At 34.0% G+C, this 21,795-nt stretch overlaps 1 protein-coding gene across 7 annotated transcripts in view; it reads left to right on the top strand.

The window, feature by feature from the left end:
* Positions 1-21,795, top strand: part of PIGN (phosphatidylinositol glycan anchor biosynthesis class N) — a 214,839-nt gene that overhangs the window by 131,223 nt on the left and 61,821 nt on the right. For all 7 annotated transcript variants that reach the window (XR_012472589.1, XM_074207367.1, XM_074207368.1 and 4 more), the window contains 7 exons: positions 924-1,002; positions 6,202-6,384; positions 8,481-8,620; positions 12,464-12,563; positions 12,656-12,748; positions 13,735-13,826; positions 19,380-19,488. Coding sequence is in view for 6 of the 7 variants with exons in the window: in XM_074207367.1 (XP_074063468.1) it covers positions 924-1,002; positions 6,202-6,384; positions 8,481-8,620; positions 12,464-12,563; positions 12,656-12,748; positions 13,735-13,826; positions 19,380-19,488 (796 nt within the window). In the remaining variant the exon portion in view is untranslated. The remainder of the gene's footprint in view (positions 1-923; positions 1,003-6,201; positions 6,385-8,480; positions 8,621-12,463; positions 12,564-12,655; positions 12,749-13,734; positions 13,827-19,379; positions 19,489-21,795) is intronic.

Raw genomic sequence — 21,795 nt, 5'->3', positions numbered from 1 at the left:
TCTTACAATAATAAGAAGGGAATAAAATGATCCTACTTTATTCTATACCCCACTGTGTGATTAATCTTTCTGATGCACAGTTCTGAACACTGAATCAGTACCTTCAGTGATTTCCCATTACACACTAAATAAAATCCAAACTCCTTGTCCTGACATTCAAGTTCTTCCATAATATGACCTCAACTGATCTTTCAGACCTTAACTTCTATTTCTGATTTTTCACTTCAAAATTCCCCTTTGGTATCCTTGTAAATCCAAAAATCAAATCTGAAGGATACTCAGACATTGTACTGTCCCTTATTCAAGAGATATTTGTAAAGCATTCCTATTGTTTTTAAGAAACCATTCTAATTTTGGGGTAGGAAAATAAATAATTTAAGGGTGTCATTGAGAAGCTATAAAAGCTACCAAGAGAATTGTGAAGAAAGTTGAGCTCTTTCTATGTGAAACTTGGATGAAGAAATAAAAATGCTGTGGAGGTATGGACAACATAATAGCAATCTTTCAGTTCTGAAATGTTAAGAGAGAAAGTAGTGGTCTTTTTTTCCTCCTTGTCCCAAGAATACATAACTAGGACCACTGCACAGAAGTGACAGAGACTCAGTTTATGGAGAAACTTTTCAACAATTAGAGCCATCAAGAAACATCATGGGCTTCCTCATGGGCTAGTGAAGTCCCTGTCATAGTAGGTTCTCAAGCAAAAGTTGCTAACAATTTGTGGATATCATAGAGGGGATTTATGTTTCATGAAAACCTCCAGACTCCTTTCCAATAAAAAGACTTGAACCTCTTCTTTCTATTGTTATTCTTCTACTCCAAACTCTCCAAGCTCATCTGATAATCTCTGCCTCGGTATATAAAGTTATTAGGTGCTGTAGGGTAACCATTTGTAGCATTTAATAAGTGTATTATGTTTTTCATAGGTTACTTTCAGATTCCAAACAGCTTGAGATTTTAAGAAAAATAAGATCCTACCTTAATCAGAAGAAATATCAAGAGGTGGTAAGTGTTTACACACCTTTAGTTTTTTAGATGTTCCATACATGTGGCCATTACTACACCTGGAAAGCAGAGCAGGAATCTCTTTTGAACCCTGGAAAGGAAAAAGTATGTTCTGTGAGCCACCATATTCCTCTCTCTTCAGGGAGCAAGCAGATATTACATCTGTGAGTGGTTCCTTCTTTATATTCCAACCATATTATACTATAAGATTTTTGTGGGTTAGCACTGTAACCTAATTCTCTACTATAATATCATTTTAATTGGAAAATGCATGAGTTTGAAAAAAAAGAAGTAGCTTACTAAAATCCTTTTGGAAGGCAGTCAAAACACCTTTGGTCTGTCTGTTCTGTTGCGGAAGTCAAAGGCAGATTCGTGGTTTCATTTCTCCTATTTTCTTGGACTTTTCATTTCCTTAAGGTTCTTGAAGTAGGAAGAAATTCCATTTTACTCTCAAAAATAGATAACTATTTTCTATTTCTGAGTAATCTCTTTTAAAAATTAGGTATTTTGTTTTGTATTTTTTAAAAAAAATTATTATTTTGTAAGAAAAAATAACTTTTACACTTTTGTCAGGGGACTAAAATAATCTATGCACTGTTATCCTGTATATTTTGGAATGGAAATGAGAGAGCCTTTGTTATTTTCTAATACTTTCTAGAAATGGAACTTTTCAGGTTAGCACATTTTAATTTTAGAATATTATACAATATAAAACTATGCTATGTCGCTCCCATTAACTGTGGGTTTACCTCATGACTCTATCCATGGTCCACTTCTTTGGTTTAGTTATTATTTCTATGCAGATTTATCTCCTGAGCTCCAGTTCCACATCACCATATGCCTGTTGGAGATTTCATATAAGATTTCCTGTAAGCAGCTCAAACTTAAAAGTTCAAAACAGAACTCATTGCCTTTTTCCCCAAACCCATTATTCTTCTAAATTTCCTTATTATTTTCAGTGACATCATCATTTACCTAAGCTTGCAGTCTCACTGTCATACTGAATCCCTCACCTTCATTCACCCCACATATTCATTAAGTTGCTAAATCTTATCTTGCCTAACTCAAAACACCTCTTGTGTTCATTCCCATCTCTCCACTCTCCCCACACTGTCCTAGTTCAGACCCTCATTACCTCTCATCTGGGCAATTGAAATAACCTCCTAATTTGGTATCCTCAGCTTATATCTCTTCACTCTCTAGTCTGCTTCTAGAGTGATCTTTCTAATGTTGGACCTTGCCATTGCTTATTCATTAATATTTAGGGGTTCTCTATTACCCCTTGGTGCTTTCTGGTTTTTAAAGCTCCTCATATTCTGGCCTGTTTCTGTCTCTCCAGGCTTCTTACATACTATTCTTCTACATATAATACTAGGTAACTCTACTGTCTACCTGTTGCTCCTCACTCACAGTGCTCCCTTTTTTGTCTCCTTGTCTTTATACTGCCTGTCTTCATTGTATAGAATAATTTCCCTTTCACTCCCTCTCTTAGAATCCCTGGTTTACTCCAAGACTCAACTCTAGTAACACATTCTGCAGGAGACTTTTCCTGGTTCCCAGCTACCTGCCCCCAACCTTGCTCTCTTAAGCTAACTTCTTTCTGTCCTAAACCTATGCATATTATAAGCATAGGCATATGTTTCCCCTGCCAGAATGTAGGAAGTGAGAGCAAAGGGGTTTTTTTCCACTTTTTTTTAATATACCCAGGAACAGTATTTGGTTAATAGGGAGTACTTCAAAAATTCCTGTTGATTGCTGGATTATTTTATTAATATTCATTCCCTGCAACTGCAGAATAATTTAGCTCCTTAATGATATAAGCATTTGACACAGCTTTGTTTACTTCTCATGGTATGATCCACTGAGGAAATAGACCATCATGCCCTTCAAGTCTAGTTCAACCAGAGTTATCCAGGCAAATATCTTTGCATCTCTTCTGACTTTGTAATCTACCCATCTTTTTGTTCCAAATCCTCAGTAGATATACTTCTCCTTAAAGTCAACATATTTGCAAGAAGTAGTCTTAATTCTGTATCAATTACTGAATTCCATTGAGATAAAAGACACACTCACGTCTGATCCCCAATACTCCCTTCTATTTAATGCTTTCATTTGATTTCAGTAATCCCATACTTTTTTCCTATTCTTTCTTCAATTTAATTTTCTTTTCCTCTCCAGCGATAGCTATAATTCTTTTGAGTTACATTTATCCCTTCTTTCCTTTTTTCACTCTACAATAATCCTAGATAAACCAATAAAGCCTTGAGAACATGTCTACATCTTCAACTAAACAAAAGTAGGAAGGGAAGTCAATTCATGACATTTTTTTCCCTAATCCATCAGGTCAATGATGAGCATTTATTTCTCAGATTATGGTTCTTTCCCAAGCACTAGAAAGAGAACCTGCCAACCAATTTAAGTCCTTGACCTTCATAACATTCCCATATCTAATAGGTAAGATAATAAATTATAGTATCTGTGAATGAAAGAGTAGTAGTCTGTAAGCTGTAGATTCCTTCAGTATTCTCTGATGCCCTAGCACTCAGTACTCCAGAAACAAATCTCTCTTACAGTTAATACAACCTCAGGATGAGATGCTTTTCCCAACATATAGACTTAACCAAAAGAGGAAGGAATATCACTAGCATACAAATCCCACCTCACTTGTCCTTGTTTCACAAAATAAAGTCCAACAGGGTACTTAGTCAGCTTCTCTCACTTAGTTTCAATCTATTTGCCATAGGACTTGAGCTATAGTAATTTGATTATCTAAAAGGAATTAATCATCTAACTTTCTAATGGAATGTAAAGGTTCCCTTCTCAGTTATAACACATGTACTAAGTTCTCCTTTTCCCGCTTTCTCCAATGCTCCATTAGGCATTTGAGTACTATAAGTCCCTATTCCTAACACTTAAGCACAATAACAGAGATATCATCTCATTTTGGTTTAATATAGAGCATATATATATATATATATATATCCCAGTTTATGTTGTGTCATTCATCATTGTTTCAGATATTTTAATTATTGCAGTCAGGTGGCACAGTAGATAGTATACTGACCCTAGAATCAGGAGTCAAATTGACCTTAGCTGTGTGTGAACCTGAGGAAGTCACTTAACCCCAAATGCTTCTCCCCCCCCAAAATAGGAAATCAAATATTTTAATTGTACATAAGTGATTTAAACAAGTATGATCCCTGTATTACTTTTTCTCAGTTCTCTATAATGATTCAAAATGTACTTTTCTAATGACCAACTATATGATCATTATATCAGTACCTCATTGTCCTTGGTAGTAACTCACTTCAAGAGGCGCATTTTTAGACAGGTTCAATGTGGAGATTTGTTTAGTATGACTATGCATTTTACAGTAGGAATTTTTTGATATTTTTTTTCTTTTGGGGGAGAGGTGAAGGTAGGAGGGGAAAAATTAATGACTTTGTTAATTTGGAAATAATTATGATCTTTCCTTCATTCCTCAGTATGTAGGGAAAGAAGCCTGCTGCCTATGCTTTCCACCTAAATGTACCACTTCCAGTATTTCCAAGAATCATGAAATCCAGACCCTTTTTTAACTAGATGATTTCTCAAAAACTCCCACAAATAGAAGAGTTCACTGTGAATCTTAGAGTAATAACTTTATCTTCTTCCCCTTTTGGGGCCATCTTACTTTGCCAAGGGCAAAAATTCACCAGTACCAGAAAGGATTGTATTGTTCACTTGGGACTAGACCTAGGCCTATTCCTTCTCACACTTATCCAAGGATGCTAAAGAATCTTGGGATTTAAGCCCATTTGTGGCAAACTCCAAATAGCAAAATAACAATCCTTATAGACCCTCTATATATGTCTGGGCACCAAAACAGTAGCACAGCCTACTGTTCTTTTTTTTTTCTTTTTTGGTTTTTTTCTTTTTATTTTTTTACAAGGCAAATGGAGTTAACTGGCTTGCCCAAGGCCACACAACTAGGTAATTATTTGAACTAAGGGACTCCTGACTCCAGGGCCAGTACTTTATCCACTGTGCCACCTAGCCATACCTACAGGCTACTTTTCAAAACATTTCTTCAACTTAGGAGTGGCCAAACATTTTAAACCTATGTAATCATCTAAGGAATAGTTTTAGGAAATGTCTAGTTGACCATCTGCCCCTGTTTACTTCCTTAGATGAAGGTATTGTTCTTTTGGCATAGATAGAATACCTCCATTGCAAACTAATATGCCTTTAACCTATCAGCCTGCCAATTATCCCTAATCTCTGTATGGTAATGATAAGTGATTGCCATATGTTATCTTTGCATCCTTCCCAGCATTTTCCCATTATATCTACCCATTTGCTATGTCTAATACTACTTCCTTTAGTATCTATATCCCCCATAATGTTGTTTCATAAGTGGTCTAGCCATACCCCTTTCCATCTTAAAAATTCTTGTTCTCAACTTGTTACCTGAAACATATCTTGTCTACACAATTTATGTGAAATCTCATCTCCCATGAGTACCAAGTGAGTCTTATACTACGGGTTGAGAAGTCTACTAGTCAGCCTATCAGAGATTGTTCAATTGTCCTGTCTCCCACAGCCAGAACTGACCCAAATATCCTCAATTAATTCCCTCAGTAAGTACCATTGCATATGGATTTAAGTGTCCAAATTACTTACATGGAATGCCTATTCCTTGCTTGTCTTTTTTTCCAGTGGTAGATGCATTGAGAAGTGAGCTATAGGGAATGACATTAAATTCACTAAATATCACCAGTACACAAATTAGAAACCTTTTTCATTTCTTAAAGGGCAGTGGAGAGGTTCTTGCTTAGTTCAGGCAATCTACAATGTTTTACAAATCAGAAATTCTATATTACATAAAAGTGGGGTGAAGTATTACTAAAAGAAAAAAAAAAGATGGATTGGTCATGTAATGAGAGTGAGGGATAGCCAGTAGACAATCCATGTACTGCACTGGTGCCCCCTTAATGTCAGAGGAATGGAAGGAAGGTCCTTAGCACATTGGATGGACCCCCAGGTATGGAGAATATGGATGAGAGTTGAGTAGAATGGACAGACATAGGTAAGTTCTGATTTCCATTTTGACAAAAGTATCTTCATCTGGTCCCAGATCCAATAAAGAATTAGAATTTAAATTGCATTTCTTTTAATTCTATCCTTGTTACATGCCATTTGTTTTTCTTTTTACCCTAGATTTCTCTTTGCAAGGAGTTGATTCATCTGGCACTGAAAGGCTTATCATATTATCACACTTATGACAGATTCTTTTTGGGCATCAGTATTGTTATGGGTTTTATTGGATGGATATCTTTTGCTACTATAATGATTATCAAGTCTCATTCTAGCATGACAAGAAGTATCAGTAAAGATGGAAAGGTAAGTTGGAAGCCCATAAGGACATTAGTGTCATATAAAGAGAACTGAAATGAAATCAAATCAATGAATGTTTATTTTGTAATGCCTATGCCCATCACTGTACTAGGTGCTTAATTCATTTTCATCTTCTACTTTGAAATTTATCCATTGCTTTTCTTCCCAATTTAGAAAATTGAATTGATAATTGTTCTGCATCATGAGGGTGTTGATAAAGAATAACATTTATAAAACATTTTTAGCTCAAATGTCTTACCTGCTGAGTAACACATCACTACATCCTATACACTGCTGCCTGAATAATCTTTTTCTTTAATGTTCTGTTGATGCTTTTCTTTTTTTTTATATCACTGTTACTTCCTAGTGATTCCACTCTTCTCTCACCAAAAACTCTACATTTAATAACTAAGTACAGTCAAGCAAAATTAATCAATGCATTGGCTGTATGTAAATTTGTTTGCCTATACCTATTGCCATTTCTCTGCCTAGAAGCTGGAAATCTGTTTCTTTGTCATGTCTCTGAAGTCACAATTAGTCACTGCATCAATCAGTGTTCTGAAGTCTTTCATTGTTATTTTCCATTACAATACTGTGGTCATTGTGTAAACTGTTCTCCTCTACCTGAGTAATCTTCTAAAAATAGAATTCTAATCTTGTCATTCTTCTCTCTTAAAAACCTTCACTGACTCCTGGACAGGCAAACAAATTCAGCCTGACCTTTTTAGTCTGTAATTCAGAGCCTGTCACAACTTGGCCTCAACAGATTCTTTTTAATCTAACCTCAAGTAATTCTACTACAGATTGCTTATATGCCTTCTAAAATGAATTACCTGCTTTTCATGAACATACTTTACTGCCTCCCCACCTTTTCTTGAACTACTTGCAGTGCCTTCACATTTTTTGCCCATTTGTATCCTATATACCCTTGGAGGCTCATCTCAGATGTCTCCCCCTCCCTGACACCTTTCCTAATCCCTTGAAATGATAAGGATTTCTCTTTTGGTTGTTTTTTTTCTATACAGTACTTATGTACTCACTAGAATTATAAATATTCATGTACTTACCTTATCATTTTAATGAGTTGGTGAGGCTCTTGAGGACAGGGATATGTCTTACTCATTTTTGCATTCCCTGCTGGGCCAAACCCAATGACTTTAATGTAGAAGATGCTCTAAAAATATTTACTGAGCTAAATTAAGTTATACTAAGGGTTCCTAAATAAAGGGTTTAGGCAAGCCTAAGAAACTATCTCCAGTTTTGCAGTGTTAAATTAGAAGTGGAGGCTGAAGCTATATTGGTGGCTGAGCCAGCAAATGACAAGTAAAGTTCAAAGTACATAAAAGCAAAAACAGTTATCCTAATTAAACCAGAACAAATCTATAGATTGTTATCTATCTATTTTGGAAGAATAATGGAAAATTCTTTTATTAAAAATTCCAGATGTCACAAATAAAAACTAAGAAATTCCCTTGTAATAATGGAAAAACAGAACATAAAACTAGAAAAGTTATGACTGGAACTTATATTCTATTGACAGTATTAGCAGTACATAATAGTTTTGAGAAACTATTAAGTTTTATATAACAATATGGAGAGAAGTTAAAGGTTTCAGGATATTTTTACTAAGAAAAGGCAATTAGCATCATATTTTTAAATCTTCATTATATTTTATTATGAAATCAGATAAATGTACTGCTATATTTTTTCAGGAATATAAAAGAAATTAATAAAGAAATCATTTTCCCAAATATTGAAGACTCAGTAAACTTAAGGAATATATTCTTTAACAAAAAATCTGGAATTTCTAACATTGTTTCTCAAGGAACACAAATTCAAAATACTTACTTAAAAATGAACTTTTAAGCCCCACCTCTTTGGTTGGATTTCCTACAAAGTAAAAAAATTCTATGAAGTGAAGGTTTTAATTTATTCCTCAAATTAGAGTATTTTTAGATGCTGAATTTCTTTTAGTAATGGTTCATTGGGCAGTAATAGGGTTTCAGAAGAATATTATTTTATCTGAAACTACTAAAATTCTCATAAGAGCGGAGTATTGTAATCTCATTTTATAACAGCTTAAAAATGTGTTTGCTTTCCAGAAGCCCCATCATCTCCTGCCATGCAGTTTTGTAGTTATTGGAGTTCTAATAGCAGTCTTCCTGCTGATTCAAGCCTGTCCCTGGACCTATTATATATATTGTTTGTTACCAGTGCCAATATGGTATGCAGTTCTAAAAGAGTAAGTAAAACATGATGCTGTCTTTTTTTTTCCTCATCTGCAGTATAGTTCAGAGTTTTTAAGCTTCTTTCACAGACTGTTTCCCACCCACCCCCCCCAAACATCTATCCTCACCCAATCCCTATATCCTGTTTTCATTACATAGATAAATATCTTTAAATGACTTTGGATTATTGCCTCTTTGTTTTACCTTACTCTCTTGACTTCCTTTTTCATAGTCTATTTTTTAGACAGAAGTTTTCCTGTTTTCAGCTATTTTAGTTCAATCTTAGAAACATGGAGTGTATTTGCCCTTCATTTTTCACACAGCTTGAATTTTTTCCTGTTTCCCTGAATTCTATTCTGCCTTCATGTCCAAGACTTTTAAAAGGTATTTTTGCTTCCTTTCTTCCAATGACTGTCACAAAAACCTAAGCAAATGAAATTTCCACATTGAAACTATGTAAATCATATATCTATTGGCCTTTAATAAATGTTATTTACTTTTGGTATTCTGGCACATGGAATACCAGAGCATACTAAAATATATTTATTCTACCCTCAAGGTACTATTAACCAGCTGGTTTGCATGCTTTTTGGCAAAAAAAATCTTTTGAGAATTTCTAGTATTTTTCTGAATCTTGGTCTATTTCTGGGTGCTAGCATAACAACTCATTGGGTTATGAATAATAATAATAATAATACTGGAAATATTTATCAATGTGATAACTAACACTTATGAAGTGCTTTAAAATTTACAAATTGTTATACAAGTTTTTATCCTCATAACAGCCCTATGAAGTAGATGCTCTTATTATCTCCATTTTAAAGATGAAGGAATTGGCTGAGCTAGGTTAAGTGTCTTACCTATATCAGAACTAGTAAGTTTCTGAAGCAAGACTTCAACCCATGTCTTCCTGACCCAATCCAATAGTTTATCCAGTAGCTGGAGGAGTACTCACTTGCCTCTGAAAATCAGAATTGGCCTATAATTTAGGGCCTATAACTTTTCTGGATGAAAAGAGCAGTAATGTAAGTCTGTGAACTAATGTCATACTCTGAAAAATCAGATTGGGTGTATCTAACGGGTAGCACATATTCCCTTGACACAAAAGTTTTATTCTAATGTTTACCTCCTCTCACTGGAATATAGCTCTGGAAGGATATGACCTATTCAAATAGACCAGGATAGATAAATAGTCTGAAATGGTGGAGTGTAGCATGATGTCCTCAAAAGGCCTACTCATATTATGGAAGCATGAAAAGGGGCTTGGAGAAGGTAATCAAAGCAGAAACAATATTTATTGCTGTACTATACTATAGACTCTAATTATATATAGAAATGAGCTAGATGGGAAATACAACCCAATCCTAGCAGAGAGGTGTGTTATAGTAGTGATGGGGAATGTCAGGTTTTCCAGACATTTGTTCTCTTTGCCAAAAACAAAGCAGCTGATACTTTTCTGACTTGCTTGAATCCTTCAAAATATATATAAATTAATACTCTATTATATAGATCTGCTTCTCTACCAAAAGAAAGAACTGGTTACTGGTGAAAATTTTGAGAACCTTAAAGGAAAATGTCCATTCCATCTTAGAATTTATATTTAGAGGAGGAAAAGAAACCAGTACATTAGACTTTGGGAGAAAAAAATTAAAAGGTTTCCAAAAAAATTTAGATAGATTTGATAGCCTAAAATTCTACAGGTGAAGTTGGTGTCCACCCAAGTTGGTAATATTCTTAAATTATCATCATTTATTAGTACCTATTAAGTTATGATCATTATTTTTATCTTCATGTTTTATTCCCTCAATAAAGTATAAACAGTATTTCCAACAGTGACATTATGGCTAACACATATGCTAGGGACACTTTAGAACAGATTCTTCCTCTGAGATTTCATCAAACTCAGATTCATAAATCTCACCTTTGCTGTGTGTCCTACCTGTAGGACATGGGCAAGTCATCATCTTTTCAGATCTCTCTTTATCTATAAAGTGATTTTAGTGTCACTTCCATCTCTAAATGTACAAGCCTAACCTCTCTCCTCTTCATTTAAATTATTTGCCTCGTAATTCTTTGCAATTTCTTCTAAAGGGGGGGAAAAACCTCTGACTTTCTAGGCTGTTATTTGAGAGACATTGACATGTCTCTCATGGAGAATTAGTGTTAAAAAATTTGAATATGTTAAAAATATTTTGCTGAATTCTGTCATTAAAAAATTAAGACAAAAAATTATTGAAAAGAACATTGAACTTGGAATTGGAACATCTGGGTTTGAGTCATGACTGTTCTCACTTTCTATGTGAACTTTGGCAAGTTGCCCTTCCTTTCTTGATTTTGGTTTCTTTGTCTATAAAATGTCTTCACAATCCCTAGGATCCTTCCTAATTCTAACTTTATGTGTTTCTAAAAAAAAATCTAGTCATGAATTCAAACTAGTGCATTATATGTAATCCATCATTAATAACTTCTCCCTTTTATTTTTGATATCTAAATTAATAAAGTATATATATTCTTTAAATTTTCGGTGAAAATATTATACCTCAGAAATTGGCAAACATTACAAATCAGAACTTGATTTAATGTTTCATTGATTGTCTAGTCTTAAGAAAGTAGTGGAGAAAATGTTGAAAATACAGATTAAATTTTAAAAGGTGCTATGTGTGTATTTTCTTCAGAGAACCAGTTATTAAATATTTACCATCACACCCCCTAATAAAAACTCTTCAATGTTTTGTAAAATGAATTGCTTGTCATTCTCAAGTGAGTGTGCATTGTAATGTAAAGAAAGTTTCAATATTCTTTGATGGACTGATGCTGGCCTGTCATTCCCACATTACACTTTAGCAGTTTGTCTTTGTTTGGAGATAGCCTTTTAAAAATCAGGTGATAATGACCTTTTGGAATGATAATATTTAATAAATGAACAAAAAATGAATTGACTAAAGTTATAGATTTATTGGAAATTTACTCTACTTGAAAACACAGAATATTTTTACAAAACCTTGTTTAGTTTACAAAAGCAGTTCAGCATAAAAGTAAGTTCAGCTCTTAGCTAGAGAATCAAAATCATTTTATCGATACAGCTAAAGTTGTAAGATGATTTCAAAGAACTTTGTATTTGTTGTTCTATGCAGTGTATTTGTGTTCTACTTCACATCTTATCTGTGTCCAAAAGCTGCAAGGCAGTGTTAAAAGTGAAATCAAGGGGCAGCTAGGTGGCGCAGTGGATAGAGCACTTGCCCTGGAGTCCGGAGTACCTGAGTTCAAATCTGACCTCAAACACTTAATAATTACCTAGCTGTGTGGCCTTGGGCAAACCATTTAACCCCATTACCTAGCAAAAACCTTAAAAAAAAATGAAATCAAGTTTCAAGTTTGTATTGCAAAACCATAAAATATATTCTCTAAAAACAAACAAAGCTAATATTTTGACAAAATGTTTTAGGTGAGAGCTTTCCATGAAAGATTCACTATTCTTAGAATTTGAACAATGAATTGTGAACATAGCCTGATTTCTGGTTTTGAACATAGCACTTTTTCTCTTCTTCACTTCTGAATGACCGTTATTTCTTTGGTTTGTACTTTACTGATGTAGATTTTTAGCAGATGGGTCCTCATGAATATTGAATATTTCTTAACCACTGATCAGATTTCTAGTGATGAGTCTGAATCCTGGACATTAGATTATCAGATCATACAAGAAGTGTTGATTTCAGCTTAGTTGACCTGCTAGAGTTTATGCTTATGGGTATAGCTTTGAAAACCTCAGTTTACCTCTTCTACTCATGTCTTATTCAATGTATGACCTAAATTTTTTTTTAAAAGAACTTCACATCTAACATAACCTTTTACAACAGATTCCAGGTTATTCAAGATCTGATCACATCACTATTGACCTTTTCTGGAAGGCGTTCAGTTGTATTTTTACTAGTCTTTGCCCTGGGAGTCGAAATATTAGTAAGTAAATGCATGATTACTATATTTTCCAATTTTCAAAGATACATTTTGGTTATTAAATTAACTATCATTTTTGTAAAATATCTTATTAGGTTCTCAGTTTTTTCTATCGCTACATGCTTACTGCTGGTCTTATTGCATTTGCGGGCTGGCCATTTTTCACACAACTCTGGATTCAAGCAAAGGTATAGTGTAAATCTGTATTAATTTTGACATTTGGTAAATGAATAATTATTTTGTCTTTCCTCTTTCTTAAACTGAATGTGATATCTATTTTTCTCAAAACAATGAATATTTTCTCCATATTAAAACCTAATCTTTATTAACCTACTTTCTTTTATTGACTTTTCTGGATTTTATAGTACCAGTCACAAAAGAACTAAGACTACATTCAAGATATGTATTAATTTCCCAAGTATTTCGTGTGAAAATGAATGGACTAAGTGATGACTGGAGCAATTTGAAAATGTATTTGACTTGTCATTACTTGTTTAAAATTCCTTTACCCTCAAATGGTAGGATAACAATTGAGGAGTTACCTAAGACAAGTAATATAGTAAAAATGGAAAATTCACTATATTGTGAATTCTGAAACTTAAATTCTATTGACTGTCTCCTCAAGCTTTAACATCTCAGCTTTTCCCCAGCAGTGCCTGTCCCAACAACTGTGAAAATAGTTTGACTTCTTCTGGAAAAAAAATATCAGTTCAAGAAGTTATAATTTTAGACATTTAAGCCTGACTCTCTCCTCTGATCATGTGGGACATGACAGGTTACCCTATGCTCATCACTTCCAAGCCTTCTTGTCTATTTCTTATGCTGGAGGCAGAATGAGAATAAAGATGCATTCTAATAACTTTATATGACCTGATCCTTTCTGACTTTTTTATCTTGTGTCTTAGTCAACTGTTTTCAAGGTCATCATTTTGTTATTTTCTTTATAGCATGCAAAATTTGTTTATTTTTCTTAGACTGGTTATTTAAAAAATAGATGTACTCAAAATGGTTTGCATAGTTAACATAAACTTTTGCCATTCTTTGTAAAGTTTTTGTTCAAAAAATGTAGTTCTGCAATATAACAAGGATAGAATTAGTTCTGCCATTTAGTCCTTTCTATACCATGCTGATCCAAGGACAACTAAAGGACTTTTTGTTTTTTTCTTTATTTCAGATGACATCCCTAAGTTGGACTCTCTTCTCTTTACTTCTTGCCATGTTTCCCCTATTGCCTGTCTTAGGACGTGAGCCAAATATCACACTTGTGTAAGAGCAATATTTCTTTTAAAATATGATTTACTTTCTTTTTAAACATTCTGAGCTGAATTCTGAATTTCTGTCTTGCACTGAAAGTTACTTGGAATTGAAAATTATAGAATCTTTATAAATCATTGCTTATCAGTTTTGGATCTTGGAGATTCCATGGACTTTTTCTGCATTTCTGCTGTCCAAATTATTTTACTTAGTTGCTGAGTAAAAAGCATTTTTTTGCTGAAATGATATGTGCTAGGTGTACTAAGTTGGGGCCAGTATCTGCCAATTTTTAGAAACAATTTAATTCATACTTCCAGCTTCAAATACTTTAAGAACCATTTTTAAGCTATTCCAGTTGAAAATTTCTATTCTTTTTATTCTTCTTTATACTTCTATAAAATGAACCTCAACCTGTCTACATTTTATCACCTTCACTGTAAAGAAATGCTTTCACCTTAATTTCTTATGTTACTGGTAAATAGATTTCCATTTTTTTTTTGGAACATAAGTGACTTTGGAAAATGGGTTTCCATGTCCAGGTAATGACCTAGGATTTTTTTTTAATGCAAAATAACCTTACTTTAAAACTGTTATCTTATGATTTTCTTCACTTGGCATTACAGAAGGCAGGGTGCTGAATTCAGTAATCTTTATTTTCTTTTACATTTCCTCATCCAACCATGTAATCATCCTCATTACTCTTCTTTTTCTGAATGTTGTATAGAAACGATGAATTTGTAGAATTTATCTGATCTCCTAATGAATCCTTATCTTTTTAAATTTAAGGAATCTTTGCAAAACAGTTGTAAAAAAATAGAACATGGCATTTTTATATAAATTTATATAAATGAATTCACAATTTTACTAACCTTAACAGAAGTGGGCAGGATTATTATTCCTATTGTATATGGATTAGGAAATAGGAAATGTGTCAAGTTAGAAAATTCAGTAGTATAACAAAAGGTACACTAAATTCTTGTATCTTAAAACAATAGTGTTTGACTCATCAGATCATCAGATAGTTATAGTAAATGTCAAAATAAATATTAAATTAGAATAAAGAATGATGAGAAGATAATTCTGCATACACTTGAAATATTAACTTGACCTATTCAAATACCATTATTTTTTTAAAAAGGAAGTGGAAAAAAGGCAAAAATGTTTACCTTAATTCCCACTCTTTCCTACAGAAATTTAAGTGATATAAAGCAGAAGGGAAAATTGAGTATGGAAAAACCCAGAAACCACTTTTACCAACATATATTTAATCTTTTTTTTGGAGAAAAATGTGGGTGCCAAGTACAAAACTTGTTTAGAAAATAAACTTATTTGTGAAATACTGCATTATAGGATGATGAAACATTACTAGTAGTATTGCCAGCAAGATCAAGAAAGCCAAAAAACAGTTTGCAAAAGCTTGCCATGAGGGCTAACTGAGCTATATGATTTCATGCATATTTATAAGTAATGACCTGGTCTCAGAATTGAATAAGAAGAATAATACAGCTCAGAATATATTTGGGTAATTACATATCAAGAAAGCACAAAACCCCATATTTTTACTCCAAGGTTCTCTCCATAATGTTTTGTTTGCAAATATTGGACTATCACAATGTCTGAGGAATCAAAATTGTAGATGACAGGTTGTAGGGCAGTAGAGAGATAGATGGTGGGCACAATTATGCTGCAGTGTGTTTCTGAAGATAACCTGGACCCAGGAAGTGTCAAAAGGGAGATTATCTAGAAAATGTAAAGAGTGGAAAAGGAGGTAGATGAATCAAGTAGTGTGAGGACATTAGGTAACAGATTGACAGCTGAGTACTTCCTCAGAATACACAAGATATCAAAAGATCTCAAGGAAGGGGCTGTAGCCTTCTCAGGAGATCTGTTGTGGAGATTCTTTGAGAGAACATGGATTAGAGTCACATAGGATGAGAGTCCCATAGGTGATTTGGTTGTAAAGATGGGGAGAGCATTCACATCAATGAGATCAGAGCTCCCTTAAAGTATTAAAATATCTAAATCATATTACTCTTGGGTGTTAAAAACATTTGTGAAAATGTTAAAACAGACATCTAGAATCATCCATTAATTTTCAGAAATGTGAAAATTTGAGACAAATGAAGGAGCATATTAATTATCTGACCATTTTTCTACTTTGTCCCATTTTCTAGTTATTAACAATTTTTATTTTTACTCAAATCTTTTATTTCCTTTTCTGGTGTTTCATTCTCACTGTCAAGTTTTTTTGAATTTCTTCTGCTTTCCTCAAATCAGTTCCCTCCCTCCCTGCCAAGCCTACTTAAATAATACAAAAATACTTTTGCAGGATGTAACATGCTAGAGCAAGAAGAAATTCTATCTATAGGCTAAAGATAGCTGTCCTTCCTATTTACTCTAATATTGTCAGAAGTAGGAGGCATAAACAAAAATTATGACTAGCACGTGAAAAATCCATTTTGACAGAACTGTAATATTTATTTGAAACTTTACTGGTTCTCTATTTTGATTGCTGAGTTCTTAGGTAATATGCCTTTTTATTTGTTTTCAAGTAGCATTATAGGCAAGTTTTTCATTTTGAAGCATTAGGATGTAATCTATGATCAGTTTTCACCTCCTTTTTCCACTCTTCTTAGATCTTTGTAAAACCACAAAGGCAAATTCATGTGAAAATTTATTTAGGGTGGGGCAGCTAGGTGATGCAGTGAATAGAGCTCAATCCCTGAAGTTAGGGTACAGTTCCTAAGTTCAATTACTATTTTAGACAGACACTGAGTAACCCTGGGTAAGTCACTTAACCCTGATTGCCTCAAAAAAAAAAAAGTATTATGGGGTATTGCAATTTTAAAACTCTTCTATTCAATTCAATAAGCAGGTAATAAATGCCTACTCTAGGCTAGACCCTGTGATTAAACATTGGCATAAAAAAGAGGCAATAAACAGTTTATAATCTATTATTTCTGAACCAGGAAAGTCAAAATAATTTAGAATTCTTATCTCTTACCAAATTAGTTAACCACATATCACTAAGATTTATTTCAATTTCTTACAAATATTGATGAACTTATGACTTTTGAAAATTACCAATTCCGTTTTTCTTATTTTTTTCAATTAATTTGTCACTGCTGTAACTCCCCTTTGACCTACATTCATGTTTCCTTAAAGATGCCTCTTCACATTTAATTCAATAAGCATTTAACATCTCTATGTCGTATACTGTCTAGCCCCTGAAGTACAGATACACAAAAGAAAGCCAGTACCCAATATAACCATACTATTACTAATAAAGAAGAAAGAAGGATATGATAAGAATCTGAGGGGTACAAACAAAAGTTGAGAAAACAGAGATCTCTTCTGACTTAAGAATTCTTTGAAGGATAGGAGGGATCCAGCAAGCAGAATTGGGAGGATGGGAAGGAATTTGGAAGAGCTTAAGCAAAAGTACAGGAATGAGAAAATGTATAATCAAAGGATAGTAATCCAGTTTGGTTAGAGGTAGTATGTGAAGGAGAAGAATGAGACAAGACTGGAAAGATAGATTGAAGCTAAATTATCCCTATGATCAGCCAGTCAGTAAGGCAGGTTGAGTTTTTTTTGGAGGGGCGGGGACAAGGCAATGGAGTTAGATTTGAACTCAGGTCCTCTTGACTCCAGGACCAGTACTCACTACACCATCTAGCTGCCCTATTTGAGTTGAGTCTTGAAGAAACCTGAGGTGAAAATGAGGAGGGAGAGAATTCCAGACATGGAAAACAGTCAATGAAAATGAACAGTCAGAAAATGGGGAGTCTTCATTCAAAGAAAGGAGGCCAATGTCTCTGAGTTGTGAAGCATGTTGGGATGGGGTGTGGATATGAAAATGTAAGAAGATTTGAAAAATCAGATTGAGTTGAGGAGATATAAAGGTCTTTGAATGCCAAATAAAGGATTTTATATTTGATCCTATATTCTGTTGAACTTTCTCTAACCACTTATCTTATTTATTAAATTGTATAAATAATAATTGCTAACTTTTATATAGCACTTACTATATGCCAGCCACTGTGCTAAATGTTTTACAATTTTAATCTCATTTGACCCTTACCACAACCCTAAAAGGCAGGTACTATTATGATCCCTATTTTACAGATGAGGAAACTGAGACAAACAGAAGTGAAATGACTTGCTCAGGGTCACAGAGCTAGGAAATATCTGAGGACATATTTTAATTCAGTTCTTCCTGGCTGTAGGCCCAGCATATCCATAATAAATACACTCAGGCTTTCTTGTATAAGCTCCTTGAAGCAGAGATTATTTTAACTTTTTCTTTCTATTCTCAGAATTTAGTATGATGATTTTCACATAAAAGGCAGAGGGAGGTCTTCCAGGTACCAATATGCCTCTTGGGCAAATCATTTGACTATGCTTGGCCTCAGTTTTCTTACCTATAAAAGGAGGTTGTCAGACTAGATAACCTCTGTCATCTGTTCCATGTCTAAATCTATATTTTAATGATCCTATTTAATAAATCCTTAAATGGAGAATTGGAGGTGTTTCTGTTTTCCCCCCATCAGATCAGAGATCTAAAGCCAGAAGAGGCCACATAGTCCATTTACTTCATCTTACAAATGAGAAAACTGATGTCTACATAGGTGAGATGATTTACCTGACATAGCATAGATAGTAAATAGAAGAACTAGGATTCAAAGTCCAACACTCTTTTATGTGTAAATCACTAAACTGGACACTAGAGAGAAGAACCTATTCCTCAAAAATATCAAAATTTCTTCTGCCTTTCTTCAATGAACTTGAAGTAAATCTGTGTGTGTATGTGTGTGTGTGTATTTGCCATTATACAGTTGAGGAAACTAGTTTAAAGGAGTAGTAAAGACATCACATTCTAAAAATAAATCTAACCAAAACATAAGAAATTAAAATTTTGACCTTAACCAGGACTCTAACAATCTTTGTTCTTAAAAAAAAAAAAACAATCCCAAGAAAAAGACAAGTATATCAGATAGAGTGTTGAATTTGGGGTGGTCCAGAAAACTGACTCTAGAGTCAGAGGAACTGCTTCCTGCTTTTTTGTATAAGTCACTTGACCTCTGTGTCAATCAGTTTCTCATTAAGGGGCTTAGACTAAATGAATCCTGAGGTCTCTTCTCGTTTTAAATCTATGATGTCAGGAGGCCTTGGATTCAAATTCCAATCCCAATATTTACTACTCAAATAATCCTGGGCAAGGAACTTAATCTCTGTTTGTCTCAAATATTGCCCTAGGATTTATTTACTAAATCAGAGATGAATTTTAAGTCATGGAAAGGTTAGAGTGATATGGTAAACCTATGCTAATGAAATCACAGTTCATTCTCATATTTGCCTCTATCTGTTCCCAATATGTCAGTCATTAGATTAGGGTATATTTTTATGGTTAGCTCTTGATCATTGCTTATGGTAAATGTTCATTATCAATATGAGGTACAGAGAACTTCATTATCTTGTACATAGATGATGCTCTGAAAATAGCTTATGAAAACTCATAAAAGGATTTAAATGAAGGAACTTTTGTTTTTCTACTTTTCACAGAACAGGAGCAGGTTTGCTCATTTTTTTGATCTCCTTGTCATCCTTTGTATATCTCTGGAAAAGCAAAAATAAATACATATATGAAGATCTACCAGTATACCTGTGTCAGGTAAGTTCTGAATCTTCAAAGGGAGTGATACTTAGGGTACTTTTATCTATAAGAATTACTCAAAGAACATTCAAAATTAAATCATATTCCAAATAATGCAATTCTGTGTTCTATACTGATCAAAGATCCCAAAGTCAGAAAGGGATTAAAATTAGATAAAAAAAAATGATGTGAATATTAAGTCATCCAATTGCTGACTTATGAAAATGTTCTTGGTTTTGATATTATGGTTATGCATGCATTCTCTCTAACTATCCTGGTAAATACTGGGAATTAAGAATAGGCCCTGTACAAATTTACAGTTCAAGCCAAACAAATGCTTACTGAGAACTTAATACTGTATGTGAAAGAATTGGACTGGGGATGAAAAACCAGGGTCAATTGCATTCTTTTCTTTGAGAAATTTAAAGTTATCTTCATGATAATTTCACAAAAAGTGTTATTCACTAATTAATGGATTCTCAATTTCCACTCTTGGCTTGTTATGCTTCATCACTTAAATGATGACTCCATTGTGGTCTCAGTTTTTTTTAATCTATGTTTGTTAGTTTTTTTTTTTGCAAAGTAGTATGCTAAAGGTATGAGAGATATATAAAATGCTACAATATGCTAACAAGTTTCTGCATCTGAGCATATATCTCACACTTTAAAAAGATTATAAATATAATAAAACTGACATTCAGAGGTCTTGAGTTCAAATTCTGCCTTTGATGCTTAATTACTGATGTGACCTTAGGCTTCAATTCCCTTATCTGTAAAATGAGTTTTACCAAATGGTAAGGAGATCCTTTCTAGTTCTAGATCTGATCTTTTATCTTTCTTATTTCTATTGAATTGGATTTCTTATAGAACAGCTTGGAAAACATCAATTATGACTTTCTTGCTTATACAAGGTTTTGTTATTTTCCCTGTGTCTAGGAAAAAGTGAAATGAAGAATATGAAAGTGAGGGTTGGAAAATTATGCAATAAATTTTTTAACTCAAATTAACCTGAATAATTTTGGGATCCAATTTTTCTTTTAATATTTATTTAAAATTTGCCATCCATTATGTTTAGTAGACAGGCAAGAAATGGGACTAAAAACATCATTGTGAGATGAAAGAAACAGAAGGTCAAAATTCATATTACTTTGGTTGAAGGGGACCGCAGAGGTTAAATAGCCAACTGTCACTTCTGTATTGTTGTTGGTAAGTGACTAACGATGCCTCAACTTGAGATCACCAAGGAAGGAAAACCCAAAGCCTCCTAGGCAGCTTGTGTACTGAGAGGCTCTTCTGTAGGCAATTTTTGTCTTCATCTAGCAGTTCTGAACCTGCCTTTCTCTACCTTCTACACGTGTCTCTTGGTTCCATTCTGAGAACAAGTAGAGCAAGCACAACCCCTCTTCACATGACAGTTCTGTGGATACTTAATAAAGAGAGCTTTTCTCGCTTAGCAAAGTGTTGGGCACCATTGTTGTTCAGTTGTGTCAGGCTCTTTGTGACCCCATTTGGGGCTTTCTTGGTAAAGACATTAGAGTGCTTGGCAACTTCCTTCTCTAGACTGTTTTACAGATGAGGAAACTCAGGCAAACAGGGTTAAATGACTTGCCCAGGGTCACACAGCTAGGAAGTGTCCAAGGTCAGTTTTGATCTCAGGAAGAGAGGTTTTCCAGACTTAGGTTCAGCGTTCTATCCTCTGTACCATTCAGCGGCCTATCTGGCACATGGTGGGTGGTATATAAATTCTCATTTCCTCTTTCCCTTCCTTTTCTTCTCCAGGGTACACCTTCCCAGTCCTGCTAATTCTTGTCTGGCTTGATTTCAAGTCCTGGTCACCCTCTTCACTCCTGACACTGTCTCCTAATGGAGCTTAAGATTACATTAGCTTTTTTTGGTTCTCATATCACACACTGTTGATTTGCATATAGTCCAATAAAACCTCCCATCTCTGATATACTAATATCTAACCATTTCTACCCCATTATTTTCTTGTAAAGTTTATTCTTTGAAACCAAATGCAGGACTTCAGATTTATCACTATTAAATATCACCTAATTAATTTTATAGAAATGAGATCTGGAAGGAACATTATGAATCATCTAGTCCCACTGCTTCATTTTATAGATGAGGAAACTGAGGTCCAAAAAGTTTGGATGATTTGACTATGGTAGCGAAGTTGGGATTTAAACCCAGGTCCTTTGACCCCAGTGCTCTTTGTATTACATTGTGCTGCTTTAACTGTTTTTTGGATCCTTCTGTTATCTAAAATGTTAGTTATGTTAGTGATCTGCAGATTTGATAAGTAAGCTATGTATAACTTGATTT

The sequence above is a fragment of the Macrotis lagotis genome, chromosome X (genome assembly GCF_037893015.1).
Source record: "Macrotis lagotis isolate mMagLag1 chromosome X, bilby.v1.9.chrom.fasta, whole genome shotgun sequence".
In the NCBI taxonomy this organism is placed as follows: domain Eukaryota; kingdom Metazoa; phylum Chordata; class Mammalia; order Peramelemorphia; family Peramelidae; genus Macrotis; species Macrotis lagotis.
Note: the sequence above shows the minus strand (reverse complement) of the source record. Positions and strands in the feature narration are given on the sequence as shown.